The following is a 25,368-nucleotide window of genomic DNA, read 5'->3' on the forward strand; positions in this document are numbered from 1 at the left end:
ATGCGAAACTCCATGTATAGACAATAATTTAACTTTTTTGTACAGCGTAAAAATGTAAACAGCCAGTTAATATTAACAAAATCTTTATAATAATTTAATAATTGTAATAGTATAAATTATCACTAAAATATCATCATTAAAAACAACTAAAGTCCTGTTCTTTTGGATGCTTGAAATTCCAAAAAAAATTTTTTAGCAATTTAGTCCGTTGTTTATGGTCATAACGCTAGCTTAAAGAAATGTTACTTAATAATTAATATTATTTCTAATACTGATAAAATTGTAAAAATCGATGCAATTTAGCCAAGGCTTTATTATATTTTTAATTTAAAATTACTATAATAATTATATTTTCAACAAAATCAATGTATTTTTTTGTTTTGATAACACCGTGTTAACACTCTTCGATATTTTCAACCAATCAATTCAAAGCTGAATTTTAATGAACTGACTATTATCCAATCGAATGAGTGCATGCAATGTGATTGACATTTTGACATTATAAGAAATGTTACCATATAAAATAAAATAAATAGCCGCGTGTTCCGGTATTCTTCTATCTAAATTTTATCTATAGTCTGTGCGGATTTTATTATTTTATTTTGCTATAGCAACTTAAAATGTTGCCAAGGAAACACATAAAAAATGAAAATCTTTCACTTTGAAAAACAAGGAAAATGAATGATGAAAATATTTCTGTAAATTCGTTTCAGTCTCAATGTATTTTTTATTATTTTCTGTTTTTTGCCGGTTAGGATTGTATGAGTAATGTGTGAATAATGTAACTAATGCGTGTTTTCGGGATCTATTGCTTTTGTAGGCATAATGATTTAGTATTTTTTTGTAAGAAAATCGAGAAAATTGATTTTCTCTGAATGAAAAATATGGTTGTGCTGTTTTTGCATAATGTGGACTTGGAAATAAACTAAACAAAATGGCACGGGACGGTGATTTGCCTACTATTTTCAATCCCAAGCGAGTGCGCGCTCCTTCTGTGATAATAACAAGTGAAGAAGTGGAAAATGAAAGAGGTGGTGGTGATGGGGACAGGGATCGTCCGAATGGTCCGCCGACGCCTTTGAGTCCTCGGGCTCCGCTTACTCCTCAAGCGTCGGTGTGCTCGGCGCCGCCGCTGACTACCCAGCCGTCACTGCAGCAGGCGTACAGTGAGTCGGCCACCAGCAGTCAGGATGAGGAGCGTCAGTTGCGTGATAAGAAATGCCCCCGATCTTGTTGCTCAAAATTCGCCAAGAAGGTACTTTATAATTAGAAAAGCTTCAGATTGCAGTATTTTTCATGGCTTTAAGATGAAACATATTATTTAAAACCATGTCCCTAATAATTACTAGTTACTTGATATTATAAACAAAAATATTTTATTTATAAGGTTAACTGAATTAAATCATCATAATCAACCACAATATGTTCACTGAAAAGCCTTTTAACAGTGGGTTTGGCACTCACTGAAAATTTAAAGGATGTTGCTACCTATCCCTCTTGGAACCTGGTTGCAGCAGAGATATATCTACCTGGATCTAAAAATTTAATACTAAAACTATAAATAAATTCTGGAGTCCAAAAAGTTGAATAAATCTCATCTTTTCTCTTATTAATGTTTGCCGGATAATGTTATTTTCTTGTTTTAGATATACTATGGTATTTGTGTAATGTTAACATTGACTGCCAGCTGGGTGACATCCACCCACTGCATTAAGCACATGTACCTTGAAGAGTATCCCCCAACCACCCACGGTATGGTTTACAGCACTGAGTCCTCACCTATGGTCAACAACTTTACTAGACATCACTCACGAGTAAGTACTGTACTAAATAAGAAAATATCTTCACTGTTTGACTCAGACTTAGTTTTTGTGTAATACAGGCTATATTAACTTTCTTTTAATTTGTTGTTCTTGTTTCAGAATCTCTACAATGCACCATTTTTCACAGCATGGTTCTGCACCAACTGGTTGATATTATTTTACCCTCTCTACCTGATAGTAATGCTCATACATAACAAGTGTAAGTCTGCCAATGATATTGTGTTTGATGCCTTCAGTGATTTCAAGGAGAAAGGATTTACTTTTGGTAAGTCACTTTAGTTTGTTAAGTTTATTCTTATTATAGTACATTCTGGTTTGCCTGACCAACTCACTGGAACACTCTACAATTAACATCCTACTAATTAATATTTGTTAAATATTAAGGAACTTAATACTTCTAACTGGCCTCTTTACAAAAACAAACCAACTATCATAGCAAAGTTAATGAAATTAATCAGAAATCTAGCAATCCAATAAGAACAGGTCAAGAGCACTATTTAGATTAAGCATGTATTAGTAAAAACAATGTCATTTCAACAGCACGATTCATAAGCCGATGTGGTCTGTTCTGTCTTCTGTGGACAGTCACAATCTACATGTACACCTACGCACTGAAGATCTTACTCTCCACTGATGTGATGGCACTGTTTGCCACCAATGTGTCATGCATCTACCTTCTGTCATGGGTCATACTACATGAACAGTTTGTTGGAGTCAGGGTGAGTTGAACTACGGTACATCTAATGTAGTTTAGTACTCTAAAAGCCAGTCCAAGTGTTGTACTACTTGGTATATGAATAGAGGTTTTTATTACATGCTCATAATATGCTGAACATAAACTGACATATTAATATTAAGTATTATGACATCATTTCCATATTCTATTATATCGCAAGTAGCGACACGAATCACGCGTAGCTGTGGCAAACCGCACCTTTAAATCCATAGTGCGATTTAGTCACGGCCTATTTACTTTCTCTAATAATCGCATTTTTTATGTTTCCACCAGAGGATTTTCTCCTGTTTCGTGGTTGGCGTTTTCAAAGTTTCAAACATACAAATTCACGTACCTACACATCACACTCAGACTCGAAACAGCTATCTGTATATCACACAAAGAGTTCAACGAGCAGGAATCGAACCCGCGACACATTATGCAGCGGCCGGTTGCCCAGCCACTACGGCAACCTTCGAACTTCGAAACACTCCCACAGTACAATAGTTATAATATTATTAAAATCGAAATCATTTCTAAAGTTGGTGTTAAGCAACTGGCCTTCATGCATTTAGGCGGGTTTGCTTGCGTGTGTACATTTCACTATCGGGTGCTGCGGCCGGAAATGGCGTCGTTTGTTCTTAAATTTTTCTTTTTTTTATAATCTTTAATCGTGGTCACGAATGCGCCCTTAGGTTCGTGTCGCTCGGATCTAGAACGAACATTAATTAAAGTCAATTAGCTTCATCACGTTACTTTGTAGTCGTTGATGTTGTATGAAGATTGAGATAAAGTACCTATTTGTAATCAAACAACTGGCAAGATATATTAACAATGGTTTCATTTATACAATTAATTGGAGCCAAACATGAGATCGGATGTGATCACAGTAAATAAGTCCATTTTCACAGATTTCGTTCAATATTTCAGCATTAGTTATGGCGTGATAGATAATTTTATTTCAATCAAGAGATTTAACTTTTTCCATCATTATGTTTAGATCGTAGCAGCTATACTATGCGACACGGGTATAGCTCTACTGGCGTACATGGACGGCATCACAGGCAGCTCGACCCTTGGCGGCGTGGTGTTAGCGGCGTGCGCTGCTGCAGGGTTCGCCATATTTAGGGTATGTCAGTTCATACAATAAGCTATGACGTAAGTAGTGAATAGATTCTACAGCGTAAAGATATGGAGTCAATATAGCAATGTCATAACTTCATATAATTTTATGTTATATGGATCTCGTCGGCATAACTAATCTTTTAATCGCATTTGCACGACATATACGGAGCATTTTTCTTATGCCCAGAGAATAACGATATACTTTATACCTGGATGCTATAAAAATGCAATAATTGGGTACATTTTATAAACCACGAAGTAAATAGCTGAATAATAAAAAAAGAAGATTAGCAAGAACATTACGTCATTTTGTGTAACAACATTACCTATCAAAAACGGTCCATCCTAGAGTTATGGTGCAGCAGATAGACACAGACAGAATGTGGCGTCAATATGGAGACTTTTAAAGAATGATAGTCAAGAATGTTATGTAGATTTAATTTTTTAATCGCATTTATATTACAGTTGGTCTCCAAGTGTTGTGTCAAGCATTATCCTAAACGTTTCTAATGCAGGTGTTGTTCAGAAAAGTGATGGGTGACGTGAACTCTGGTCAGCGCGCTCTGTTCTTCTCAATCCTGGGCATCGTGAACGCCTCTCTCCTGTGGCCTCTCTGCCTGGCGCTGTACCTCACCGGCTCTGAGATGTTGCCCTCCCATCGCATGCCTTGGATCTATCTGCTTGTCGCTAGTATTGCGCTGCTCAGTGAGTATTACGCCATTTTCAGAACGATTAAGCTCGAGTTTAATATAAGTATCAAAATATTTGGCATTGTTTTTCTTGATTTCCAACAAATTATATTTTCTCTTTACAGTTTTCCACCTGGTGTTTCAGTTTGGCAATATAATTACATACAATATCTTTGTCTCGCTCGCTCTTATTACCGCAGTTCCGGTTTCGGCAGGTAAATTGATTATTTTCATTATTTTCAGAAGTTTTCAAGTGGAGACTCTACATACTTATTTTTTCAATTTTCTTTTGCTTTGTAGCGTTGGATGTGGTCCTGTATGGAGTACAGTTTGAGGGCATGAATCTCGCTGGTCTGATACTTATTGGCGTCGGCTTCTTCTTGGTCATGTTTCCAGACAATTGGCCTGATTATATCATGAGGCTTTTGAGGTGAGTACATACACCTGTTTACATGTAATACGAGTAGAGTCGATTTTCGAAAATAAATAACAAAATATATACTAACTTTGTTTAAACGATTTACACTAGATGGAGCCGCAGTCGCAAACGGGGCAACAACGGCACGGGCCGCAACCGCGACGCCATGGACTACCGCACGGGCTACATACGGTCGCACCTGCGCTCCCCGTCCGGCCGCGTCAGGTGACCGCCCGAGCCGAGCCCCGTCACCTAGCAGCCGCTACTCGTAGTATCCTGCGCGGCCGGGTACTACGAGCACGCCGTCAGGAAGTCTGTCTAATGCACCGACAGGGGGCGCCGTTTGCACTCTTATTGCCAGGAGGTCCGTATGTCCGTCACGTCTCTCCTCAGCACGATTCATACCAGTAGTTCTCGGGTAGTGAAGAAAGACGCTGTTCCGAAGTGTTTACTGAAGTGCGGTTGACTGTTGTTCCATCTAGGATAATATATGCAGTAGGGACTGTGTCGTGACTTATGATGGATAGATATTGTACTCTCAGTCAAAAGCTCTCAAAATGTGTTATTGATGTCTGTTGAAGGCGGCTAAAAGTGAAATTATACCGGGTGTAGCAACTATTTCTATTTTCATGAAAACTTGTCTTAAATTTCTTGATGCTATTTCACTTGATCTTAGCACAAAAGCTACTACGATTAATTAAGCCGACATCTAAAAGGCGCTCTTAACTGAGAGTGACGTACTAATACGGGCCTAGGTCAGTTACGAAGAAGTTAAGCAAATCGATGGGACAATCACGAGGAAAATTTGAACTTTATTAGAAATCATTGATGAAATGTAAAGTGTAATCGAAAATTATTTATTTCTCTACATTCTCTGTAGGAATAACAATAATGTGGTGGTATTATGTAGTAGATATATAAATGTTATATTGTGTACCTGCTATATATTTTTCAAGATTACGGATTCTTCTCGCGATGTCAAAGCGTCATATATCTCGTTCTGCCAACTGACTTCTTTCCGCTGGCAAATAGAGCTCAGATTACGCCCCAAGATACAATCGATCGATATTATCTAAAATATTTTCGCTTAGACTAGTGGTTGCGTAGCTTCGTGTACGTCTCGACACGTTAGAAAATCAATTCACGTTCGAAGTTTGCGCGAATATAAAATTCATGAGTTTTGTTATTTTTATGATGATGTCTGATGTCGCGCCCGTCTGGTATTCAATCCCAGTATTGATTCAGCGGTCGTAGGCTGCCATCGTAGTGACCTCCAACATAACTGATGGCCTTAGTTTTATGATGACTAAAATTAGAAGACTTTTTTTATTGTAATTGAAGCGATGATAAAAATGTATTTGATACATTTAGTAAAGCGCAAACTTCTAGAATAATCGTTAAATAACATTCCAATATGTTTCCTATTTGAAAATGTCCATTTTAAATATTGCGATTCAATATATACAAGATGCAACTATATCTACATACAACATTCTTTCTCATCTTAGCACTTTGTTCCCTAGTCTATTTCAGTTGTAACTATACGTATAACTTGGCACTCCTAATTCTTATCTAATGGTACTTGCATACTTATCTCGGTGTTGTGATCCACCCGTAGGTTTAGTGTAGGTTAAGGACCACTTAAAGGTATGAGAAATGAACGGAAATTTATGTACGGAACAAATCAATAATTCGTTATAAAATATTGAAGACTTTGTAAAACTTTCCGTTAGTTTCATTGGTGACAATAATAATGTAGAAACTGCTATTTGTATTAATATTTGTGAATCTATCGGCGAAATGTTGATTTTCATTCATACCTTTATTGGTCCTCGGGAATGGCTTCCGAATTCGTAACTTATTACTTGATCTCAAAGAATCTAGTCAAATATTATAGTCAGGGTAAATTATATACTTAGAAATAACAATAATTTTATATTACTATGATGGCGATCATGTCGAAATGTAGCCGAACGATGCTAAATCGCTTAAAAGGGTATATCGCGTGCTATATGCAACTGTAGGAAATTGTGTGGGGAACCGTTCAGAGCCAAGATTTTAAGTGTACTGGGCAGCCTATTAATACATAATAACAGAGGTATTTCATAATTTCAATCTCCTAAGAATATATAATAGGTCGACACTACAGGCTGTTCAGTTGAACAGAGCTGAGACAATCGACTTAATAATTATACAATCTTGAATGTTATCGTCTTTATCAAACACTAGTTCCATTCTCACGTTTCCCTATATGAAGTAAGTATTACAACCGCCCCAATGTAGTGTTAATTCATATTATATCGTAGCACTTTAATAATATTATCGTACTATGCAATGGATGGACGTAGAGGTCGTAGAGTAGCGAATAGTGACACGTTGTCCGTATTCGGATATTTTATAGATGAGTTGTTACTTTATATTGTGTGAATTCAAGAGTGAGCTTACTGCTACTCAGTTATGCCAACATTACCAAGTCTTTACTCTTCACTGATTCAATTATGTAATACATAAATTATTTGATTATATCGAATTTATTTAATGAGCTGATATTGTTGGTATAATTGGGTATGGTTGTCGATGGTTAAAAAGCTGATCATTTTGTCATAACTGGTGCATGTAAGAAATGTTAGTAAATAATAGATTTGTCTATGCAACACCACTATAAACAAATGCTATAAACTTGTTACAATAGCAATTCGAACGAGTATTTACACAGTTTTACCTACGTGCGTAGATATGTGTAAAGTACCAAAGAATCGTAACGACCGGCGTCACAGCGATGATTGCGATACAGTAAAGTTGTCGTGATTTTACTTACATGCGCTCACGATTGACGCGATTCAGAACTATTAAATCGAGATATCGATAGTGTGGTCTCGTTTACATGTTACTTCATGACGATGGGGTGATAAGCTGATTCGTTACACGTTGCATAAGTGCAAGCCTGACCCAATGACGGAAGCAATAGTGACGCACTTAACCGCACATTTTTTCTATAACTATTCGATATTCACAACCATGTGGAATTGAGTAATTAGATAATTATTATAGAGATGCTTTTGTTATTATTATTGATATCCCATTTTTTTTACTCTGAAAGCTATTTTCTGAAAGGTTTCTTTTTAATTTAATATAGCAAATTCGACCCTCGCCCTTCAGCAGAAGTGACATGTAAACAAGACCTATTTCTAACTTGTAGTTTCAGAAAGTTAATCAGTTATTCAAGTTATTCAAACATTGACGCAACATTGAATAATATATCAATGTTAACCATGGGTTTGAATGGTTTCTTTTTTATAGTTACGTGCCTTTACGAAGTTGAAGCGTATGTACCCTCTGTTAGTTGTTGATATTTGTTAGTGTACTCGTTATTGTTTCATGTTTATTATTCGTAAAGAATTTCTCAATCGTCGGTAGCGTAAATCGACAACGTATATATTATAGCCTTATATTCTCATTAATCCTATTTCAATATAAGTTGTATGGTACTCAAGTAGTGTATTCGTACTACCCCATGACTATCCCCTAGCGAAATATTTTTATGTTGTAAACCGTCGACGTCGGTATTAGTTCGTTGTCTTTATGATTGTGTGAATGTATTTCGTATCGTCTTAGCTCAATGTGTCTGTCGTGACTGATGTTTTGTACCACGCTTATGTACTGTAGATACCTATATTATTTTTGTATCGTCTCCTTTATTTTAGATACTTGTAGTTCCGTGATTTGTATTCTAATTACGTAAATTGAAATAATTAAAAAAATATATTAAAATGAAAAATTAAACAAAGTTTTATAATTCGATTATCTCAAATGATTAATGATGTTAAAGATTTTGTACATTGGTTATTGTTTCTACAGTCTTTATTGCTCGTTTTAATTGTAAAATTTTAAAGACTGAATTAAATGGAAGTTGACTAAAATTCAATTATGCAGTCATGGATGTTAGTCTAGTCATTAGTTTATAGGTATTACTGAAGATAATGTTTAATTCGATTCGTAGGGTCGTGTTTATCGGTGTCTAGCGTTAGGAGGTACCTGAATACTTGTATTAGGATTCACGTGGTTACGAGTAGTGCAACCTTGTATGTGTCTTACATTAACTGCGAGTAGTGAACACGAGATAACACCTTGGCCCCTGTGATTCATTTTGTTAAATAAAAGTAGACGTAATTTGTTGGTCATGAAATAAAATTTGTCATAAAACTGTTGTTTCATTCTGTGTACCTTACCCACACACTACACACCAACCAACTCATAAATTACACACATTTTACATTGACTAAAAGCCAGTCTTGTTTTATTGTGATCAATCACATTGTAAAATATATTCAGTAATGAAAACTTCTTCAGTTACAAAATTAAATCATTAACCTAAATTATCTTACCTTTTGCTATACTTCATTACATTCATGCATTTCATTAAGATTCTCAATAGATCCTAGTGTTTATTTAATGTATATTTAATTTACTTAAATATTACTGCAGACTCGGTCCCACCGCCAGATGGTGCCGTCGTCGCAGCAAGTCAATAGGATCTTGCCGTTGCGGGAAAGCGTCACCTGTACAAATAATATGCATTGTTGTGTATCTTGAAATGTGAACACAGCTGTGAAACTGTTGTATGATTTGTAGTATTCTATTTAAAATAGAGCTTTTTAGACTGACACAATAGAACTTGTGTAAAATATCATACCTGTCTGACAGCAGCTACGCATCTAGGATGCACCAGTTGCGAGACACGTGAACCACCAGCCACATTGCCAAGCTCCCACACCATTGTCTTGCCACATTGATTGCCTAATGCTATCACCTGTCAAAGACATTTCACATGAATATTCTGAGAGGAAATATTTAAATTATTATAAAATGTAAAAAGAATCTCACCCTTTGACTGTAGTCCACAGCAAATCGTATGAACCATATTTCACATTCCTTGTAGTCGAACCTGTGCACAATAGTGACAGAGTTGTCGCCCGGACGTAATTCCGTGTCTTCAAGACGACCAGGCTTCCAGCAGATTATTGCATTCTCACAGGACTGGAAAAAAAAATATAAATCAGATAACATAAACAAATTGAATAAAAATATTCAAAAGTAGTTTTGAAGCACTTACTTTGGATAAAATGAGATCACCCATCCACCTAACACAGTCAACATAATTCCTATGAATGTCCCTAGTAGAGAAATCTGGAAAGTGTTCTTTCAAAGAATTGAAAGGCCTCAAAGCTCTGTGTGGGTTGAAGCTGTAGCTTTGCTTTATAGCTTCATGCATAGATGGCTTGTCTAATCGCCACAGCTTGAGTGAGTGGTCCATGCCACAAGACATTATTCTCTCTCCTTTGAGATCAAAATCGGCACTGAGCACTTCGTCCCTGTGACCTTCGACTCCTCCGAAAATAGCGATGCAAACATCTGTCATGATGTTCCAGAGGCGTAATGCATGGTCCTTGCTGGCTGACAGCAATAAGTTAGGGTCTCTGGGATGGAACTTGACTTCATTGATAGCATGTCCATGCCCAATGTAGTGCTTGATACAGGATTGTGTGGAAGGCTGGAAGATCCGCACAATACCGCGTGAGCCAGCGACAGCCAGCAGGGGCAGGTTGCTTTCTTCTTCATATGACCATGCACATGTGTAGAATGTCTCGTCAACCTGCATAGAAGATGAATTGTGAAAATTGATGATAAAAATTAACAATAAACCCTGCAAATACACCTCTCCATCAGGATAATAGAATAGAGCAACAACATAATTATATTCCCAAGAAATACAAGTACTTACATCTGGATCAGCATAACACTGAAGGAACTTAAATCCTCCAGAGTCAGGGCATTCATATATGGAGACTCTGTTGCTGCCCACCACAGCAAACACCTGCGGCTGTCCCTCACCCAAGTGGTGGTTGAACTGACATCCAAACAATGGCTGGCCATGGTCTTCTTTTGCACTGCAGCTGTAAATTAATTATAATTTATTATTAGCTGTGAAATGATGTTATGAGCGGGAGGCACTGCAAGGCAAATGGTTTCCTTTCTGCATAAAGATTTCATTTATGAACATGTAAAATAGTATTTATAATTCAAATAACTAACTGCAATTTAGAAGAGTTATGGCACCTTTTTAAATAGTTATGCTACTATGCTACCATATACCATTTGTTTCTAATATGTAGTATGTTTACAGTTACACATTTATATTCCTAAATGAAATAAACAATATAACTATCAAGTATATCATTCATATATCTGGGTCTCTATGTTCCAATAGCATTGAACTTCAGCTTAGTTGCAATTAGTAATTACTTTTAATTACTGGAATGACCCAGACAATTGTCTTGTATAGTATTTAGTTTCATTGTCTGAATTGCCCATTTACTTACATTACATACTAGTAGCACCAGTATGAACCAGTATTAGATGTTATTTTGCTAAGGTTAGAAACGTTCTTGAACTAAATAGCAACTTCATTACACCAATTTAGCATATTAGTATGTTACTAGGCCTTTCTTTTGGTGTGGTTTGTTTCAGTTTTATGTAGTGATTACTTTCGTTACTTACTTAAACTTATATGGCGGTTTCACTTGTTTAGTAGTCTTCTTTTTGCCCCGTCTACGTTTCTTCACCCGCGAGTTTGTTGGAGTTTCGCTGCGCGAAGTATTATCTGTGTTCGAAGTACTTTCAACACTCGAAGTATCATCCTAAAATACATGAATTCAAATAGCGGTAAGCCAATGACCTACAGCACAATGTCACAACGGTATTCATAACTACATGAAGAACATTCACAAGACAGAAACAAGGTAAACTTTGTTTCAATACAATCACATTGTTGAGTCACTTATCTACATGAATAGAATGTTCTACTTACAGCCTCATTGTCCGAAAAATTCATGGTAGACAGTTTGTTAAACGAGTGTTCAATTTCAGCATGAACGTAATGTAATTTCATACAATTATTACAATAAATTTTAACTAATTTAAATGAGATCGTTTATCAGCTGACAACGGCGTCGTGCAAACGTCAAATGTCAAATTTTCGCGGGAGCTTGTTGAACCATCGACTATTTTGTAGAATAAAGAGTAAGTTGCGTTCAAAACAAGCTACGATTAGCTTTGTTCAATTTTACAGAAATATTGAACTGAGTGCAACGACGGAAACATTGTAATGGTTTTGAGGAGTTAAGATCGCTGAATGCAATCTGCGTAATTTTGATTTCTAAGTTCTATCAAGAGAACATGTGGTGCTGACGATAATCATTTTGGTTATTTAGCTCGCTTGTGAATAGGCTTTGGGATTTATTACTGGGAAAAGTAGGTGTATCTAACATTGTAAACTGATATCTGGATATGCTGCTCATTCCATCGTTCCGGGTATTAAAAGGCGTGACGTTATGTGACGTTGTGTTATGTTACTTTACCAGTTTAGGATTCCAAAAATAATGTACAATTTATTTTCTAGCCAGCCACGCTATTTCAAGGTATTGTGTAGTTAAATAAAACGACAAAACTTTGTTTAAGCGATTTTATTAGATGCTATCTGATTTCTATGCTATACACAATATTGATGTTTTAGTACTTACACAAATTTTTATTTAACATTTTTGTTATACGTACATAAATTAGCTACATTACAATACATAGAATCTTAAGGTAATCACAGCCATTAGGGTTAATCTACTCTAAAATACGGATAGATTTTATACAACTTTAATACTGACATTTGCTTAAATCCAGTAAAGGAATAGCTACATCATCCACAACATTTACATAGACGAACTTAGACCTTTAGGATTATGCTGATTTATACGAAGTTGCAAAAAACTACATGAACTTATACAACTATAACAACTTTTCTTATTATTTACAGTAGTGTTTAGGCGGCCTCCATTTCAAAGGTAAAATACCTAGGTGTTCCTACATTTATTTTGTATAAAATCGGACTAAGTACACTTTCATATACGTAGCACACTTATGTGCACGTTTCTTAGAAGCTGGCATGGGCGCTAATAAACTGGAAGTGATTGAATGAGCATTTTCATTCAAAGTATTCACGGTACAACCAAATGCAAGTAAAATAGGTATTATGATTATGATGCATTACACGTCACGTATACTTTAATAAAAGTATCTTAGTCCATAGTAGTAATAAACTGGCCATGTTTATTAGTCACTATTTACAATCGATGTCAGTCTCATAAGTTTCAGCCGTAAGCTGGTGGCTGACAGGTACAGGCATGACGGAGGGCCACTCGCAGCCACGGCAAGAAACGACCAACTCTAGCATACACGCCAGGGTATCCCGGTCTAGCACACCCACGACCCCATGAGACGATACCTGAAAAAATAAATTAGTAAGATAGTTTGCGATTAAGTGGCGCTGTAATCGTTTTGTGCACTACCGTCCAAATTATTAGTAGTTTATTTTTACTTATTTGGGTAGTCAAAATATTATTTTAATCGCCCTGAATTAAATTATTATGATTACACTTTATTTACAACTTATACCTAAAACAGAATAAAAACTAACTAAAAACTAAAAGAAAGAAAAAAATTGGCTAGTTAATATAATAGAATACTTACCAACTAAAGTGAAATAAGGCTGGGAGACCAACAGTGGGCCGCCAGAGTCGCCGGTGCAGGCATCTCTATCGGGTGCATTCGCACACAACATGCGCGGTGTCACCTTCCTGCGGCCGTAGCCTGCGCCTGAACATTCCTCTTGGGCCCAGATCTGTACGGCAGCCTGAACAGAGAATAGACGTTAGAAAGAAATTGTAAAACCTTATTGTTAATGGATTTCACAGCAAAAGGCTTATTAATAATTCTCTAAAATAGAAAGGTATTGTGTGCGTGAAACTAGTTGACCGCTTCCTAAGTGCTTGCAACAATTATGAGATTAGATTAGACAACGATCACCAATCTCCTTAGATCTTGTGAAGAATTAATTATTAAATTATTGAAAACAATAAATAAAAGAACTTTAAGAACTTTAACGCATGCGGCCAACTAGTTCCGCGGGCACTAAAATAAAAAAAAGCATTTTACTTACAAATGTAAATAAAATCCCGTTTCCAAGTAGGTAAGTAGTTCGTTCGTTAGTTACCTACCTAAGCAAGCACAACAGCGTCGCCTCCACCGACAATGAGACATTACAAATTACTACACGCGCGCGACTAGAATATGACAGGATCTATGACTGCGGAAATAATTTCGTTTAATTGAATTCTTGTCATAAGCTCAGTTCCATTACAATGCTTATTATATGATCCTATCACATGCTGATCGCGCGCTTACTTCCTTACTTTCATCGGTATGTTGGAAGCTGGCCCCTTTTCTACTGTGCTGCCCCAACCTGTCACTATGGCTTCCTCGCCTTCAAGACCATCTATATCTTCGGCATCTACAATTTTAATAACGTTTTAATATATGTATGTTTGAGGCATAAGTATCCTAAAATGGACTTAAAGGCAAATAACCGCGTGATTCCTTTACAACTAAACATTCCTTTCTAAACAAAGAAGAGTTAATTTCTTTATTCATTGTTGAAAGTTCGGAATTTCTTTAGGTGCAACGTTCAAATACTCTACAATGGCAATATCCACATCATATTAAAGGCTTCAACGTATTCAACCCTTGTCATAATGTTCTGACTAGTGCCTACAACTCAACAAAATACTTTCTGTGTCCCCCTAATGAATATGACATCGATATTTTTATAACTGGTATTGTATTTCACTAAAAAGTTTTGATTAAAAATAAATTTATTAGCTATATTACTTTGAAATAATGGCCATTTTGTTTGAAAAAGATAGCGGAAACGCCTTTAGCATAAGAAAAAGAATTAATTTTTTTTTAGAATAGCTAATGTCATCGAACAATTTTTTCCACCATTTCAACCAGTTTTAAACATCTGAAAATAGGTTTTATATTACCTACATGACAGAAAATACTGGCACATTTTTTTTTAAAGAAATCAGTCAGATGCCATTTATAAATTTAAGAAAAAGAAATCATTTTTTTTTTTGTAATGAGTAAAGGTCATCCAATTATTTTTTTCTAAGGAACCAACCAGCATCAGAACATTTTTGTTTAATTACGACAAAAAAGGATTTACTTACTCATAAATATCACGCTACTTAAGGAATCCATTTTCTTTTATTGAATCGAAAATCGCTACTAAATGTAAGTATCTAGTAGTTTGATTTTTCAATCTTACCGGGTAGACAGGCAGGTCTGAATAGGCTATCTGGTAGCGGATCAGCGAGTCTTAGAACAGCTATGTCATAGTCATAGGTGTATCTGTTGAAGTCAGGGTGCTGGACCACGTGGATCACCTCGTAGCCGTCAGACCTCGAGTTGTTCACGTCATATTCACCAACGAGCACTGATAGCCGTGACGCTTCAATCCTGGAAGTAGAAATGTACCAAAATGTCATACTTTTATTTGCTAATTTAACTAAGTTTATTATTTATTGTTAAAAATTTAGACATCCTGTTTTTATCGACTCCCCCCCCTCGGACCTAATGGATGTTGATTTTAAAATCAATCTAAAAGGCAATGTGAAGATGATAATTAGAGAGCTAATTTACTTATAGGTACCTACAGCAGACAGGGGAACAAAATCTTACTGATATTTGAAATGTTTGTGAGTTTCTGTCTTTGTGTGAAGGTAAGTACTTATGTTTGTTACTTATCACGTCAAAATGACTGAAGGGATCGGGATGAAATTTGGAACATGATCTAGGATAACACATAGGACACTTTTTATCCCACGGGACTGCGGGCGAAGCCGCTGGAAGAAGCTAGTTAATAATAAAATAAACCGTAAACCAATAATGTTATTTATACCTACATATTAAAATTTGTATTATAATAAGGTACTCCTTAATTATACCCAACGGAAATATTATTTTTACCAAAATAAGTAGGCATCACTTAGTTGCACATTTACGACCTTTAAAAATAAAAACAACAGAATTTACGAAACGAAGTATCTGTGTTTGTAGTTTCACGGTTTATAATGTAAAATATTTAGCTGTATCTCATTAAAGCGGCGATTAAAATTCGGCACACATCGGTAAGTGATGTGAAACAATCGATTCGTGACACTACACGGCTAGTGGAGAGGACAAAAGGATCGCGAGCGCATCCAACGCGACCTTAACCTCATTGGAGTGATGTAACTTTACAGCTGCATCACTCATTTGCCTTTGCCCACATTTTGACTAAAATATAAAATGCATATATTACGAAATGGTTATGTTTTTTACGAGTAAAACATCCGAACGAGTATAGAATCTGATTTTGTTTGCAGTCTTTCAAAGAAAGATGGACATTCGTGCCATCTTTAATTTTGGGTGATTTTTGTTTTATGGAATAGGTGGCAAACGAGTAGACAAATTACAAATTATGTCTATCATCCACTAATTCCATATCTAGTATTGTTTTCATAAAGCTCGATTAAATCTTCTCTCTTTATCTCCATCGAAATTGATTCAGTGATTGTTTAAACTGCAACAAGCGCAAAGGGCTGAAAGAAGTCCATATATTTTTTTAGAACTTGAGGAACCATGATAAATAAATTATTAGCTTAGGTTAGGTAGGCTTAGGTTTACATAGATCATTCAACGTCAAGGTGAGACCGCGACATCGTCTAACATTGGCCTCTATCTCCGTACTCTGCCATATATTTCAGGTCGTGGTCGGCAATAAATAATGCATTATGGACGTGATAGGTGTCGTATACAATACACAAATGTATGGGAACTAAATATATTGAATTGCCTACATACTGTAGATACTTTTTTTTAAGGGGGGAAAATCATCCAATGTATTCTCCCGCCTTGGGCGAGGCGAGAGGGAGTGTCAGACCAATGAATTCTCCCTCCTTGGGCGAGGCGAGAGGAAGTGTCAGACTCTTACTGACTAAAAACTACCCCGTAGCTACTCCTGCTTTTCGGACCCCGGTAAACCCGCTTGCTGTGCCGCTAGGTAGTCCGCAGCTCCGGATATGTAGATATTTAGTATCGATAAACTGAAGATTAGACGTTTGCTACCTTGTCCCAAAATTGTGACTCATCCTACGGAAGATGTGAGATATCCTAAATAGTAACGACTTTAATAAGTACTATATGATTATCTATAGAATTTCGTGTAGACAACTTTTGGTATTTGTGTCAATAACTTTTTCAAAATTAATTACTTTAAGTCTTTGTCATACCACTGACTCACTGAGCCCCTTGTAAATAATGAAGATGTCTTTGTTTTCTTCCAAGGGCCAATCAGGGTTATTTGTGCAGTACAAATAAAACTTGTAAGTTTACTAAAAAAAGCCTATTACGTAACCGCACCGCAAAGAAAGTGTGTCGGAGTATCGGAGGTTTTAAAGGTCGAGTAAGTATTGTTTTGGGACCCTTAAGGGCACGTGTTTGTATACGTTATGTAAACTATGTTGCAGGTAAATATGAAAGGGTATATGATCATGCTGCAAGATACTAAAGTTTCTGAAATTATACCTAATTGTTGGGGCAATAAATCTTTTAATTCTTCGGTCTGCAACTTCTTCTTTACGAGCGTTACATCAATTAATGAATGGAGGGTCCATAAATACCTTTCAAAAATAATGGGTGATGTAAGCAGACAAGGTGTGATTTTTAATGAACAGATCTTTCTTGTGAATGCTATGGCATGACAATGGATTTCTGATACCTAAATGATATTTCGCACCAACAACTTTTACAGTTAACACCCACCCATGATATTGTTGCAATTCTTGTAACTTTACGATTGTCGAACATCGAATAAGAAAGTATGAAGTGGCTGGCACTGGTAATAAAATGCGTAAGTAACAAATTGACATAAATAAAAATTCTTGTGCAGTTGCAACAGTATTTTATTGGCCCCTGTTAATGCAAGGAAAGCAGGAACGAATTGAGGGTCAAATGCGAAGTCATAAAACATATCCCACAAGGAGGCAACGCTCAGTACAATGCACACATGCACATTCCATACACGGACATGCACATTTGTCCTGTTATCAGATTTTAACAGTTACGATTGCATGGAATTAATTAAAACATCACTAAAACCAAACTCTGTAAAAGTTTTAACTAAATGCAATGCATTTCATATGTAACTGTTTCTTTGAATTTGACAGACAGGACAAGGTTCCGTACTTGTCTGGAAGGCCAAAGAACTATGCAGAACTAGATAGTTCAGAGTCAAACCATAATAATATCTTACTGTTCCGCCAGAAAAAGCGTAAAATCGATATCGGTAAACAAAAAAATGTGTGTAGGTAAATAATTTACAGAAAGCAAATTTTTGAATATGTTTGAGAACCTAAAAGGAATCCTAATCCTTACTCAGAGCTCGTCATAAAACGTGACGAACGGTGTTGGGCACTGAAACGAATTTATAACTAACCTCTTATTTCAATAAATAACGGACTTTCTTCCTTATTGTTCATGCATGTACAACCAATTAGGTTTTATTTGCAAAAAAGTAAAATATGGCAAAATGACATCGTATAGGTATTTTACGTCGCAGATTCAGGAAGAAACAAGTTTGGTCCTAATTACGTCCCTTGCGGAACCCTTGGGACATTCCGTCGCCCATGTACCGGTTTCCAACAAAAATCGTTCTTGGTTAACAGTAGAACTTGCTTTACCCCTTGCTTATTAGTAGCCAGATGCAGTTAACATATGTAATCAGTACCTCGTCTTCAAAATTATCGGCTTACTTTAAAAGGATCGAAATCCAACACACGCGAACTCTCATGCAAGTATTTCTTCCGTATCTTACTGGCTATCTAACTGGGACTAGCATTTAAGGCGAGAGGTCAAAATTCATCACTACAGTACCTACATTCGGCCGTGGTTCATATCGAGATGGCACCAATTAAATTACTTTTTACGGTTAATGAAAGTGACTTTTTCTTTCGTATTAGTCACGTTTAACAGTTAGATTGAACAAAAGCATTTGAGGTGCCGATGATAGTAGTAGGTACATTGGATGGAAATTACCAAATTATAGGTGCGATGACGAGACAATATAATTCCTGGTACAAAATGATTAAGCTTGACCTTATAAACATTTGTATGGAGCTGTTGAGCACCCACGATGACTTCCGACGGGTGACAGGTGCTCAACTATTCACACTTCTTTGTCCACAAATTCTTTCATGACATGACTTTCTGATGCCTCCATCAAAGTCAATAATCCACTTTCACCAATTAGTACTCACCTACATAGACTATTGTTTGCAGATAGTCCAAAGCAACGGAACTATAAAACGATTATTATTACTTATTGTATAAGATATTCATGTCAATTGTATGACTAATAGTCAGATTTGCAAATGTAAATTGATATTATAGAAAGGCATGTGTCAATAAATCACTTAGTGGGCCATCAACATCATCATCTCTCCCGAGGCAATAATGATTAGAGTTTTAGGTTCATCGCCTAGATAGCTGAATGGGTCACCGAGTGAGCATGACATTTGACCTTGTTTTTTGTGTGGGCGAAATAGGAAAAAAACATTCATTGAATGGGTGTGATTATGCTAATAAAGGCTCATAAAGTTTAAAAATTGAAACTCATTATTAAAGTTAACAGAATTGTGTTAAATCATAATTTAAATAAAGATGACTTTAAGAAACATCCTTGCGATCCTGCAATGTTTTCTACTTTCGATTTCTACTTTTTAAATTGCTTTCTCACTTCCAAACATGGTGTGAACAAAACGGCATCACATCGAATGTTTAAATAAAATTTAGAGAGTGTAAAATTTACAAATACAGTGTTATTGTAACACCTTATATGTATTCGGCGTTGCGAGAGGTCAAGTTCTGATGGAGCTTCTGTTTAGTAGATAGTGACACGATCTTTTAATATATATCACATACTGATATTGATATACTAACATTGATCTTTAAAAGCTGTTGAGAAATAAGATCCCTGTCGCAATTGATGTTAGTAAATAAAATCCACGTTTTGAGATCTTTCGTTTGCTAAGGTCAAAGTTTTATATATTTTATGTCTTCGTCTAATATTTATATTATTACGTACATCGTAACTTTATATTTAATTATGTCGTCTTACCTATTTACCTCTGCAGTCTTAGGACCAATAGATAGTTAGTTATATGTATCGGTAAGACGTCCTTCAACTAGCTTTGTTTTGTATGATAAGCCACGTATTACGTACATTTTGTTACGAGGTCAGTGTCATAGTTACTGACCAAGGTTATGGGATCCTACCTGATTGTTAGCACTATGGTATGAGTACTGCTATCGAAAACTTGCGGTAGGTACTACTGAAGTATCAGATACATATAAGAGGTTCCACTTAAGTGTTTTTACTTTTAAACCACGTAAACAATACTTCAAAGTGAAGTGATTGTTGTGTTTGTATTGTGACTGCAGTTTTTTGGGAGATTACGAAGACCATTTTCATTGGAAATACGGATTGTGGTTTTGCAAACCAAAATATATTTACATTCTGCTCCAAATATGTACCTTTGCTGATTTGAATGATGACTTACCCATGAACGCAGTGAGTAGCAGTGATAAGATGATCTCTAGCAACTACGGTGGCTCCGCAGATGACTTTTCCGTCTCTCTTCAGGGCAGCAAGCCAAGGGAACTCTCCAGGAGTCACACCCTCACCACCCACGACACGAGCTCCTCTAGCTACACCACAAGCTGGAAGCAATGGAAATGTAGTGACCATTAACATCTTGTATGCCGTATATAAGACAACAATAGAAAACACATTGTGTCTCGCGTGGATCCACGTTCCAAACATACGAAGGGTTAATGATGATAATTTGGCGATCTCTGAGAGATATAATAAATCCTAACAAAGGGAAGCCGTATTATATTACGACTTGTTCAAAGATTTGATATGAATCGTGTGAATAAATGAAAACAGGTTTTGTTGCCAGTAAAAAGGATTACTAAACAGCGATGAAAAGTAACGGTAAGTGGATTTGATGGAATAATTCGGTGAGTAAATACTAGGGTACTTTTATTTTCAATTGGCAACTTGACATAGGTACAGTGAAGTTCATAACAGAACTTGTAGAGATTGAGAGCCCTCATTAACAGTCGAAAGTCCACACAGTAGAAGTAAAGATAGTCTAATCTTCTAGCGGTCTATGACCTTCTAGATTAGTATCTAGAAGATAGACATAGACCGATTGTCTACCGGTAAAGATATGAACTATCATAGTATCATGTTACCAACATCGTATAGGAATTTGGTAACTTGATCTTTTAGACGGTCTATAAATCAAAGCCATGTTGCTGGAATTTACGCTCATTACGGAATTATTAGTTATTTCATCGAAATTATAACGGGGTATTTCTGATGAATTACATAAACAGACTTAGATAGATTGTGGTAATAGATTATTTTCCTGCCTAGGTTTTTTCCTATGAATTTGTCAAGCAGGTCAAGTCCTGTTGCTTGAGGACAGGTCAAGCGGTAACTGATTACTAATATGAAGCAATTGTAATGGAGGCTGTGCGAGTATGCATATAACAACAAATAAATATTTGGCTAACTTATTTTGACCCGATGGCATTTTCTGAATTCCGTTTTCGAAAGTTTCAGGTTTTACGTCCTCAAATATCTGATTTCTTTCACTGGTATTTTTTTGTTTGAAGCTCCGATTTGTCCAAAGTCTAAATTCATTGTACGAAATAAGACTTGACTTATCCTAGTTTTTTAAGTGAAAGCTTTTCTTTAAGTTTCTTTTGCTTTTTCGCTAGATTTGACATATTTTTACCACACAAATAAGCTGATGCAATATTTTAGGAATCTAATATAAAAGTCATTTCACTTTGCATATAAACCGAAATATTTCGTCCAATAGAAGAGAAGGTGACGACGCCGTACAGACGAAGTTCATTAGCATACTAGAACGTAATGTTAGTAAACAAACATTCGCGCCAAATTGATCTCGTTTTATAACCTGCACTAGAATTCATTGATACGAACTTCGTATGAATTTTCCTACACGTGCATTTTTGTAACAGAAGCATTGGCTATCTAACTGGGTCGTGGGTTTAGTATCAGCTCGCCCCCTGGATCTTGCCCCTTCCGATTAAAATGTTCCACTCGCCCCGTTTTTATTAATTTGGAGTTGTGGTTCGCCCCTTACGAAAACCCTTACGGGGCGAGTGAAAAATTTAACAATTAAATAATTATTTTGATGCATCGACTCGCCCCTTGCGGCATTCTCTTTGAAATTTAACTAAAAAAGGTATATTCAGAAAAATGTACAGTTAACAAAACTGGTAAGTAATTTAACCACTTGTGATAAATCACTATTAAATCCCAAGGCATTATAGAATTTTTAAGAAAAAATATTCATTTAAATATTTTATAAACTTAGAGTGCTGACAGTACTTTTAACTAACCAACAATCGGGGGCGAGTTGGAGTATCTAATAATTTAAGGGGCGAGTTGATGCACTTAGGCAATCAGGGGCGAGATCCAGGGGGCGAGCTGATACTAAACCAGGTCGTGAATTACGATCAAAATGCGATAAAGATAAGCCCTTTTCCTCGCTGCAACTTGAACGGCTCGGTATGCTCGCTTCGCGGGCTTTTTACACGAAGTCACGGATGTAATTGTTGATAGGCGACAGACAGACAATAAATTCAACATTTCGAAGACGACTTTACACATCCGGGGCACTTAACATACTTGTGAAAATATCTCAGCGGTTTTATCTCTGCACAAACATACACGCGAACAAGCATTGGCGGTAAGTAGCCGCTCTCTAGAAGCACTTCAAACTATTAGCACTTATTTTGTGACATAACCAAAACTGAAGTAATGTCTATTGAATAAGAGATTAGAAATTAAAATTTGTTTTACAATCATATCCACTTGTCACAACAATATGAACTAACTACTTCTGAATGAAAATGGCTAGTTACGAAACCACTTCATTGACTGAAATCGCGAATGTAAGTAGGTAGATAATTAATTTTACTCACCAAATTATTTTTACGCAGATATTTTATAAATTAAGTTTTTTTTTTATAATTAGGGAAATTAATTAATATATTCTTATTTACAGGTAAAATATTTTTTTTGCTGTAAATGCACTTCACTTGACCACAAATGCTGATAGCTGTTGAAACAAAGGTTGCAGAAGTAAATAATAGAATGTCACTCACTGCAGGGCCTGCAGGCGGTGGCTGCGGCGACTGCCGCGAGGAAGCAGAGGACGCGAAACATGTCTGACGGAGTCACAGCCCACTCTATAGTCAGGGGGAGACGCCGGCCCAGCTATTATAGGCCGTGGGCGGCGCCTCCGATAAGGCCTCGGGGCCAGTGTGACAGACCAGATCAGGCCAAGTTCACGGCAACGCGACGACTGAGCGAGTGACGGTGGCGGCCGCGTCACCCCACTCGCGCCGTGCCCGCTCGGGGATCGTGGGAGGACCACCAGTGACCACCACATTAGATAATGACCTTGAAGCGATAGACATTATTGAGCAATTTGTTCAACATTCTGTCATTGATTTTTTTAATCCGTTCTACTTTTAAACATATGCAAATACACGTTGCAGTTTACTACAGCTTCGTATACTTTGTGCAGATGGCGTTGACCTACTTGCCTGCCAATGGATGGAAAACACGTTCTAATTTTACCATTTAGGTAGTGAATCATTCTTCTAATTAGGGTTCTCCGTTAATTATTCCTATTACATTTAATAATTGAAAAAAATGTGTCAGTTTCACGTGTCGGATATCTTTTCAATCGATCTTTTAAATTAACAAGTTAAGTTTATTGCAAATGAATGTAGTGGTGCGACTTGATATTCATCATTCGATCGCCTCTTACATGCACGGACGAGAGGCAAGCCCCCTTCTTAAAGATGCATAAATACAAAACAAAGCTTGCCATTCACGTGCGACCGGCCGGTAGCGGAAAATCGTATTCCGTAATTAGTTACATCACATTATTACAAAGTTGGCAGAGGTAGGTATATCTTGTCATTAATTAATAGGGGTATGCCCTTAAATGAGCGTGGGTCCCGTTGCATGCCTTATAAGAGCGCAGATAAACTGAATGTGATCGCTTTCACGTTCCATTAGTTTAATTGATTGCTCCAAATTCTTGAATGTCTGGGTTACCACGATGCAGCGATGCGTTTTGGAATTAATTTAGCGCTTGACTATCGTTCCTAATTTATAGTCATAATGATTTGTTTATTCAGTAAAATACCTACGTAGGATCGTGTTCGGTAAAAGTGTTTTCTTTTAGTTTGCGTAGTCATCGGAATATAAATATTTATGTACTTGTGAACTTTGTGATCTTAGCTTATGTCGTTGCTTTTGCATATTTGTAAGAAGTGCGTCTCAAAATAACCTGATATTTGAGCATTGTGTGTAGAAAGGATGTCGCGAAGTCGCCCGTGAGTAGGTCGCGTGTAGTGCGCATATTATAGTATCCTTGCAGAAAGTCGAGCTTGAATGTTACGCAACGTGCATTTAATTTCACCCGGTGCCGGATGGCTCGAGTGGTTCAATTTAATTCTTTTATATTTGGACAATCTTACTCAACTTTTTACGTAATGTCAGGATTAAAGCGTTGTATTTTGAACGTTTTGCAATTTTTGATATTTCGGAACAAACATTTATGCAGAGGTAGTACGAAGGCTTCGCGGCGCCCAGTGGCCGTCGGAATGACATCGACTCACCATTCTACTTTCTTGTTTACATTTTACCGTGGAATAATACTGTAGGTACATGTTATTTTTGATTTATCGTGTGCGTAATGCCAGCATGCGTAAATACCGTATGTAATAATTTATTGTCTCATAACACAATGCCGTAGCTTCAATAAAATATAAATAGGTAAACTTGTAGGTAAATGTGTGACAGATGTGGATTACAAAATCCACATACAATCAGAACTCGGAAGAACATAAACAGTTACAGTTGTAGAGACCTTGAAAGACGAAATTTACTTAACATTGATACTTGAACCTCAACACTGTCTCGAGTTATCTCTTCCTCGTTTTGCGAAATGTTTACCGAAGGGTTACCACCAGTTTGTCTAGACAAACATTGGTGACCTTGTGTTGTATTTTGAAGGTTAGTTTCATGGAAAGAGTCGCGAGGTGTGGAAGATGTGTGCAACGGTGCCAAGGCGACGGGCCACCCGTATACAGATAACGATGCACGCCTACCCGCCGTACAATATCCAACTATTGTTATACAATTCATTTTCGATTCGATGACGTTTTTAATATTTTATATAATTTATATTAAACATTAACGATGAGAAACAGAATTTTAATCGAGCGAGAGCTTCTTTAATTTAAAATGGGAATTTAATTTATTGCTTTGAGCTAGAATGTTTTTCCTATTTTGAGAAGTAAAAGTTCACTTTCAAATTGTTTTTTAATCGAATGTAAAGAAAGGTATGTTCTATGGAGTTGATTACACCGCACACGTCGTGAATAGAACTCATTACGTCGCAGTTCCGATGTACCGTTGATTCATTTAGTCTTGTTCCATTCATTTAGTAGGTAAATGGATATATTTCGGTTGCAACTTTAAGTGCT

At 36.5% G+C, this 25,368-nt stretch overlaps 3 protein-coding genes across 3 annotated transcripts; 1 reads left to right on the forward strand and 2 right to left on the reverse strand.

Moving 5' to 3' along the window:
• Nucleotides 1–607: 607 nt before the first annotated feature.
• LOC118269691 (putative thiamine transporter SLC35F3) lies at nt 608–8,973 on the forward strand. The gene is made up of 9 exons (XM_035584941.2): nt 608–1,255; nt 1,647–1,814; nt 1,923–2,088; nt 2,364–2,542; nt 3,539–3,667; nt 4,179–4,368; nt 4,478–4,567; nt 4,653–4,782; nt 4,882–8,973. Exons 1-9 carry the CDS (start codon nt 935–937, stop codon nt 4,997–4,999), a joined length of 1,491 nt encoding a protein of 496 aa, XP_035440834.2. The 5' UTR covers nt 608–934; the 3' UTR covers nt 5,000–8,973.
• Nucleotides 8,974–9,062: 89 nt separating this feature from the next.
• Nucleotides 9,063–11,807, reverse strand: LOC118269692 (polycomb protein EED). Its single transcript, XM_035584942.2, has 7 exons — nt 11,639–11,807; nt 11,329–11,468; nt 10,553–10,724; nt 9,884–10,423; nt 9,655–9,807; nt 9,464–9,580; nt 9,063–9,329 (listed from the first exon to the last, which is right to left on the reverse strand). Exons 1-7 carry the CDS (start codon nt 11,717–11,719, stop codon nt 9,240–9,242), a joined length of 1,293 nt encoding a protein of 430 aa, XP_035440835.2. The 5' UTR covers nt 11,720–11,807; the 3' UTR covers nt 9,063–9,239.
• Nucleotides 11,808–12,278: 471 nt separating this feature from the next.
• Nucleotides 12,279–23,118, reverse strand: LOC118269693 (transmembrane protease serine 9). The gene is made up of 6 exons (XM_035584943.2): nt 22,969–23,118; nt 20,319–20,478; nt 14,987–15,177; nt 14,073–14,170; nt 13,351–13,513; nt 12,279–13,105 (listed from the first exon to the last, which is right to left on the reverse strand). The coding sequence occupies exons 1-6, from the start codon at nt 23,027–23,029 to the stop codon at nt 12,972–12,974; spliced, it is 807 nt and encodes a 268-aa protein (XP_035440836.1). The 5' UTR covers nt 23,030–23,118; the 3' UTR covers nt 12,279–12,971.
• Nucleotides 23,119–25,368: the final 2,250 nt, after the last annotated feature.

The sequence above is a fragment of the Spodoptera frugiperda genome, chromosome 30 (genome assembly GCF_023101765.2).
Source record: "Spodoptera frugiperda isolate SF20-4 chromosome 30, AGI-APGP_CSIRO_Sfru_2.0, whole genome shotgun sequence".
Taxonomy (NCBI): domain Eukaryota; kingdom Metazoa; phylum Arthropoda; class Insecta; order Lepidoptera; family Noctuidae; genus Spodoptera; species Spodoptera frugiperda.

Bases quoted from the DNA above. Each gene is read 5' to 3' on its own strand.
- LOC118269691 (XM_035584941.2), top strand. From the start codon at position 935: ATGGCACGGGACGGTGATTTGCCTACTATTTTCAATCCCAAGCGAGTG. The intron at 2,543-3,538 runs GTGAGTTGAACT...CATTATGTTTAG, and splicing joins AACAGTTTGTTGGAGTCAGG to ATCGTAGCAGCTATACTATG. The intron at 3,668-4,178 runs GTATGTCAGTTC...TTTCTAATGCAG, and splicing joins CAGGGTTCGCCATATTTAGG to GTGTTGTTCAGAAAAGTGAT.
- LOC118269692 (XM_035584942.2), bottom strand. From the start codon at position 11,719: ATGAAATTACATTACGTTCATGCTGAAATTGAACACTCGTTTAACAAA. The intron at 9,581-9,654 runs GTGAGATTCTTT...TGTCTTTGACAG, and splicing joins CTGTGGACTACAGTCAAAGG to GTGATAGCATTAGGCAATCA. The intron at 9,330-9,463 runs GTATGATATTTT...TTATTTGTACAG, and splicing joins GCGTAGCTGCTGTCAGACAG to GTGACGCTTTCCCGCAACGG.
- LOC118269693 (XM_035584943.2), bottom strand. From the start codon at position 23,029: ATGTTTCGCGTCCTCTGCTTCCTCGCGGCAGTCGCCGCAGCCACCGCC. The intron at 13,514-14,072 runs GTAAGGAAGTAA...TTCTCTGTTCAG, and splicing joins CTTCCAACATACCGATGAAA to GCTGCCGTACAGATCTGGGC. The intron at 13,106-13,350 runs GTAAGTATTCTA...TTATTTTTTCAG, and splicing joins GCCTTATTTCACTTTAGTTG to GTATCGTCTCATGGGGTCGT.